A 7,500-nucleotide genomic window follows, 5' to 3' on the forward strand; every position below is an offset into this window, starting at 1 on the left:
AAGGTCCCATTTCAATAGACCCATATCACTCAATGTCTAAACAAAAGATTTTGCCCGTCTATCCTATCATTCAGTGTGAGGCTAGACGAGCAAAGACAATGCGAGGATAAAGCCTTTATTCCCCACGGACTCCAAAATGGCCGCTGAGTGATAGAGGTGAATGGTTTCGACTGGAGACTCATTTTGAAACAGAGGCAAATAGCGACTCTGAAATAAACTAATGATTTTTCAAATGCGAACCCAATGCCTTCATCTTCTTGTACATTGAACATGAAAAAATGGAAAACTGTTCTAACATGGCGTATTGTTTGTGTTGTTTCCACAGCGGAAATCAAAAGAGTTGGGGATACAGCGTTAGGCATTGCAACACAGTGTGTGCAAGCTAGGAACATTCCCAAATTTAAACCACAAGCTCTTTTAAATTTATGCCTGAAAATCAACGCCAAACTCGGTGGAATTAACAGCATATTGGCCTCGGAAGTGAAGTAATGTTTCTATTTTTAGAGAATGTATAAAAGTTGTATGTTGCCACTGCAGAAATGAAACGATTTTCTTGATAAAATTTCATTGCTGTTATTGTAACAACTTGAGTAGTTGTTTCGTCAAGAAAATCGATTATGTTTACATTAAACATTCTTTGAAATTTATTTTGTAATGAAATTAAGATGTCAGATAATCTGAGATACAAATGTTACCAATATAAAGAAAGGAAAGGCTGAACAAGTCAGGATTGAACAGGATTTGAAGCCAAACAGCTATTATATGGTCATCTTTGTGAGGCTCACACCGGTTTTAACACTTTCAACAAACTGTACCATTGGGAAGGATTGAATCTACCAAACTGCTCCACTTAACGTAATGTTATGGTTCCATATGCAACACCAATAATCGCTTAACAACTTACACTCATCGATGTGACGTATAGGTCACCATGGCGACAAAAGAGCCATCTAAAAACACCCTATATTTTGTCTTTAAACGCATGTATCTCAAATAAAAACTCAAACTCTGCGACCCCCATTTTTTATTGTTGGGGAGTGATTAGCGGGCTAAGATGAAACTCTATGCAAAGTTTTAAAAAGTTATTTGGAGCGGATCCTGAGTCACATTCACAATAGCCCACTTTCGATATATTAAAATTCGGTCATAAACAAAAGGCATCATCTCGTGGCTCTGGGGAATATATATAAGGATTTGTATGAGTTTATTCCCCAGAGCCTCGAGATGATGCCTTTTGTTTTGGACTGAATTTTAATATATTGAAAGTGGTCTATTGGAACATTTTAAGGTGGCTCTGAATCTGCTCCGGAGATTTTTTAAAACTTTGCATGGAGTTTCATCTTAGCCTGCTAATCCCTTTTCAGCAATAAAAAATGGGGTCACTGAGTTCGTTTTTGAGATATAAGCGCTTAAACGCAATATATAGGGTGTTTTAAGATGGTTCTCTTGTTACCATGGTAATTTATTATGTACATTAATATGTGCATCTTGTTAAACAATTATTGGTACTTCATTTGGTACCATAACATTGCCGTTAAGTGAAAAAGAGGGTTGTAGAGTTAGTCCTTTCGAATAAAGCCGATGACATACGGTTCAACATCTTGCAACATCTGTTGCTCAATTAACAAATGTTGAACAATGTTGCACAGACGTGTTGAACGGAATAGAGCTGGTCTCTATTTTCGTTCAACATCTTTCAACAACGTTCAACTTGTTGATTTGCATATTCCAACATTCAACATGACACGACACACTGTTCAACATTTGTTGATCAACAAATGTTGAACCGTGTATCACCGGCTAAAGGAAGAGATTCCCTCCAAATTGCTGAAACCGTTTTGAGCCATGTATCTGAGCAACAAATTACAACACTATAACTGCTTAGCTCCAGCACTTAACTCTCGAACAATTTAGAATAAATATTGGAAAGTTTTGCCCAACAGTGATTGGTCGACATTTTTGAAATAACATTCTCCTAACAATTACGAATAAGCCATCCAAGAGATTGTTTAAACAAGCATTGCATCGTCATTATTTTTCTCAGTACTGAAAATATTTTCGCTTGCTTGCTATCGTAATTTATTTTAAGTGTCTGCTTTTCTTTGTACCTGTGTACTGGCCAGAACTGCATGTGCTTAAGTGTGCATGGATTATATTCTCGGGTGGGGCCTTTTGAGGATAAACGTCAGGTGCCAGCATAGATGGTTTGGAGAACCACAGATATTTCAACTTGAATAAGTGAAGTCATCTTTGTTTGGTCTTGGACAAATATTAAGAATCTGACATAAACCTTTCAAGTGATTTTTATCATTGATGTGTTTGTTGGATGTTTGTAGGTTGCCCGTCTTTAATGAGCCTGTGATCTTTCTGGGAGCTGATGTAACGCATCCAGCTGCAGGAGATGAGAAAAGACCATCCATCGCTGCCGTAAGTTGACGTTCCTTTTCATGCTCAGTTTTAGCTGGGTGCACACTTGTATACAGTGTCTGTGTGTATGTTCATAGAGTCCATTTTTGCATAGGGTCATAATCGTGACCAGCGTCAAAGCAATGCAAGTTTACTCTCTCTCCAAACTAGTCCTAACCGGTTACAATTCCCTATTCCCTGGCCAACTGCCGTCACATGATTGATGGTAGTTAAAAGCGAAATCATTGGTTTTCATTGAACTTTAGACCAAAGATAAAAAACAAATCGATGTCAGTTTTTCATGCGTCTGTCCTGTTATTGACAATGAATTTCGTCATAACATTGTCAAAGTAGTCTGCGGATCCACTCGGCTATAGCCTCGTGGATCCACAGCTACTTTGACAAAAGCCGTATTTATACAAGAGGACGTCTAAGACGTCCAGACGCATTAAACGTCTGGCCGTAAGTGCGACTAATATAAATACGGGACGCACTTAACTTCGACGGCTAGAAATCAAATTCACGATTTTCTTCAAAAGATACTGGGATTTAATCACCAAAGAGACTGTGTGCACTTCATTGCTAAGTGCGCCCCAGTTTATTGCTTCTCGTCTTTATACTAGACGGCTTAGACGTCTGAGACGAGTGCGTCGTTTAGACGCACTTAACGTGAGACGTTTAATTCGTCTGACGTTTAATGCGTCCACCTTATTTCCGGTATTTATACTAGTCGTCTAAGACGACTTAGACGTCCTCTGGTATAAATACGGCCAATGTTATTACGAAATTCTTGATAAATAACAGGAGCGACGCATGAAAAACTGACATCAATTTGTTAAATAGAAGGCCACGAATCTACGCTTAAAATAAACCAAAACAGCTTGAAAGAATAGTTGATTAGACGACTGACAAAAGCCAGCCAGTGAATGATAACGGTAGCCAAGTCAAGACGGAAGAAGCAGAAAACGGAATGGAAGTTCTAGTAGAGTGGCTTGCGAGAGTAAGACAAGAACAACTAATCGAAGAGCACGACAGAGCATTACAAGTTGAGATGAAATTACAAGAACACCAGCTGAAATCACAGCACAAAGGCCTGCCAGTTGGAGTCAGCGAAGCCAAACTTCCGAAACTAATAAACATCCAATTGAACGAGTCTTATATGGACTGGCCCTGATTTTTGAGGCAATTCTCGTTAGCCATTGATAAAAGCAATATGTGACCAGTCTGAAAGTTCACTTATGTGCTTGAACTCTTGGATGATAGAGTGAGAACAAGCATAACTGAAAGCCTTACCGCATTCATCAGATGGATACACTAGAGCCAAGGCAATTTTAAAGGAACGTTTTGTCAAGAAAGCGAAATCGCCAAGCATATGTAAAAGAAATAATCGACTTGTTTGGGAGAAGTGGAATTTCAACCAGTTCATTGCCCAATATTTGGAACCTCTGATGAAACACATGCACGACGCATGGGTGTTCGGTATAGCTTCTCAAACAAGTGGCCGACTGTTGTTTCGTTTTGTTCTTGATTTAAAAAAAAAAAACGCTGTAAAGTGTGATAAAAACGCTTTGGATGGATTGTGTCATTTGTGGTTATCGAAGGTAATTACATGTGTTCATGATATTCGAAAATAAATGAAACAAGTTCACGGTTTTCGATCCCCAAAACTTTCGTTTAGGAAAAGGCATGTGTTATCAACCTCGTTCCGAAAACACTTTTCAAGAACAAATGAGTGTTACAGATTTTTCGAGAATGGCATGACCAATGAGCGGTCAAGATCTGTAGCTGGCAGACTCTTCAAAGTTGAAGACGTGGCTGTGGATGTGCAAGAGCTCATTGAAACTATTGAAAACATAAATGCCAAAAAGTTTTGGCTATCAAAGTTTGTGAAAGAGGCTGCAAATAGGTCGGTGGACCGTCATCCCTCTTAGACAAGAGATTTGGATATCATATCCAAATATTTAAAGACTTTCATCTACGTTTTCATTGGGGTATGAACAAAACACATCCTGTGATTCGTGGACTGGACAATAAATTATTAATTAGTTTGAGAAGGCTGAGAAGAACCTGACATTTCCAAGACTCGAGCTAATCACAGGTCACATGGCCGTAAACCTTGTTGGTAATGACCAAACCTCCTTGTGTACCCACCGGAGCAAGACCCACTGCTGGCTTGAGTCACCTGTTTTCTTGTGTTAGATTAAGGGGGGTGGCACTTAACCACAGAAAGACAATGGTTGCTAAGGAAGCTTCTAGTAAAAGACCCTTACAAAAATGTTGCATGGGTGGTTCTATGAAGGAACTCTTTTAATGGAAATCTGTCAACACTTCAATCAAAAGGCGCATGCGCAACTAGTCCCAGTCCTCTGCCGTGCGTTTTAGTGAAAAGCAGGTAGAAGCCCGCAGGAAACGAAAGGAAGAGGCGGTTTTTTAAACGGATTGGAACCGTCCCATCTCTTTTCGTAAACTGTAGCATGGAATTTCTACTTGGACAAAAAATGGAACTGATATTTTGGAAAGTGTGTCAAAGAAGGACCTTATGACGTCATAATGTTTTGTGAAATAATTTCTTTTAAAATCCATGCTACAGATTTTGTGTTAGAATGTTCTCATACTGTTGCGTTAAAAAAATGAGAACAACGTAGTTAACTCGCTGAGTTTTTGGGCATTTTCTGGTTTGGTCACGTGATTGACCAAATATGGTTGTGAGTCGAATCATACAAAGGTATGTTAGATAGAACACATTTGGCAAAAAAAGGATAACTGAAGAGTTAAAGGAATTCGAGAAATGACTATTTGAAGGGGTCTATGGCAACGGATTGGTAGTTAAGAGCCACCCCCCTTAAGGGGCAGGGTGAGTACCCGGTTTGTTGCCAACATAGTGAACTGCATCCAGTGACGAAGCAAGTTGCATGTTCATCATTTTCCAAACGTGGGAAACAGCGCTAATCTTGGTAGCTGAGGAGGCAATACTGGAAAGAATCCTCTGTGGAAGCAATCACCTTGTTGGGGGAGTACACATTGACCTGGCCACCGGATGTAACTGTAGAAGAAACAACTGAAAGGATGACTGGAGGGAAGATCAAGTGAGAAGTCTTCACAGTCAGTCAAGTCACAATACATTCAATGATATGCTTGACAAACATCCATTACCAAGAGTTTTACGCAATCGCGCATGGATCGAGCGATTCTTACAGAACTGCAAGTTGCATCAAGGAAGTAAGAACTGTTGGACTAATCGATTTTGAAGAAGAGACTCAGAAACTGGTGAATGAGGAGAGCACGTTAGTGAGCTCAGAATCGGAACCCAGGGATGTAAGAAATTTCAAGCCAAAGCCTACAAAGTACCTCCGCCTGCATGGTAGGTTGCCTGAAACTAGAACGAACGGTTGTATATTATTCCAAGTGGCCGGTGTCGATTCAGTACCATCTCGGGCTGAAAAGGGAAAGCATCACGTACTTAGTGTTGTATGGAAGCATCTTAACCAGAGCAATTGACCTTGAACTTGTGAAGTCATTAGAAATCTCAGAATACCTAGCAAGTTTCACATGGTTCCTTACTCGAAAGTGGAGACTGGAAACTATGTATTCCAACAATGGGTCTACCTTCAAGGCTGCTGAACAATGGTTGCAGAAGGCACTCAGAGATGAAAAATTTAACCGGCATCTCACTGAACACTCCGATCAAGTGCAATTTAATATAAGCCATGCCCCATGGCGGAGAGGTCAGTTTGAACGTCTCATTGGGGTCTTCTTGAAGGAACACTACAAGACAATTGACAACTGGACAATTCAGTCCCCAGAGTTCAAGGAAGTTGTTTCGGATGTTACTCTTACCAATCCCACTTTGAATTATCTGAGGTATGACATGCAGTCTCCTCTCACTCTGAACTTTATGCTAGACGTCAACCTGACTGGACGTTCGAAGGTACAAGCCCACCATATCCCTGAGAACGACCTTCAAAAGAGGGAAACATACTTGGGCAAGTGCAAAGACGTGATATGGAAGCGAAGGACCCACGAGTGCATTTGAAGCCTACACGAACAATATTGTGAAGCCGGAGGAAATCAGACATCACGTCCCATTGTAGGAGATGTTGCGATTATTCAAGGTGAGATCATAAACAGAAATCGCTGGAAACTACAATTGTAGGGTTTGTAACTGATCTTATCAAGGGGAAAGACACTGTTGTTAGAAGAGGGAAAGTTCGAACGAGCAAGGATAACCTGGAACGTTCAATTCGGCAGAGGTTGCAGTTGTTGTCAAGCAACATTGAATCCAGAAGCTCCTGAGTTCCGTGGCCGACTGAGGAGGGGTGCTCTTACTGCAGCCACAGTACACATTCAGCTGGAAATATCTGAAGAATCCGAGCATTACATGACATAATAAATTATTGGCTTCATCCATTGCATAGAGATTTCCGTTCCAAAACCCAAGCATTATCCTTAGCTTGGTACAAATTGCATTTTGAATATTGATTCTAGCGTTTGTTTTGTCCGCAAGTTTCTGCCAAGTTTAAAGATGTGACATGTATCTCCCCTTCAAGAATACGCATGGGGATTATTTCGGAAACTTGAGCATACCAATCATGGATTGACAACAGGAAATGGTTAAATCGTGTATGGCATTAGGTTTTCCTGAGTGATTTTCCTCATTCAGACCTTTGACCATGATCAAATCTAGACCTTCGTGCTAGCGTATCTTTGTCATGAGACCAAGTACACAAATGTGCAAATATACCTCTTCGTTACCATTATCATGCACCTTATACCAAAATGGCCGCCATTTTAATATTTGTTTGTTTGCTTGGACATTAACCCTCGTTGCCTCGTTCTTAAACTTACAATTCAAAAGAATATTTGACCTTGAACGAGGCAACAAGGGCCAATTTGCAAGCAAACAGAAGAATACGAAAATGGTGGCCATTTTGGAATGAGTTGTACTTGTATTACCGTTTGTAATGTTGTTAAATATGACGTCCTTTGGCCAGAGAATTCAGCAAACCAGACCTTAACCTGGTTTGCTGAGAGTATTACGACTCCCCCTTCCCCCCCCCCCCCCTCCCACCCTCTTGGACGTGATGCAAGTCCACG

General features: G+C 40.4%; 1 protein-coding gene across 1 annotated transcript in view; it reads left to right on the forward strand.

Moving 5' to 3' along the window:
• Positions 1-7,500, forward strand: part of LOC138003418 (protein argonaute-2-like) — a 56,887-nt gene that overhangs the window by 19,654 nt on the left and 29,733 nt on the right. Inside the window, exons 11-12 of the mRNA XM_068849479.1 lie at positions 326-485; positions 2,337-2,427. Of these exons, the coding sequence (XP_068705580.1) occupies positions 326-485; positions 2,337-2,427 (251 nt within the window). The remainder of the gene's footprint in view (positions 1-325; positions 486-2,336; positions 2,428-7,500) is intronic.

The sequence above is a fragment of the Montipora foliosa genome, chromosome 5, assembly GCF_036669935.1.
Source record: "Montipora foliosa isolate CH-2021 chromosome 5, ASM3666993v2, whole genome shotgun sequence".
Taxonomy (NCBI): Eukaryota; Metazoa; Cnidaria; class Anthozoa; order Scleractinia; family Acroporidae; genus Montipora; species Montipora foliosa.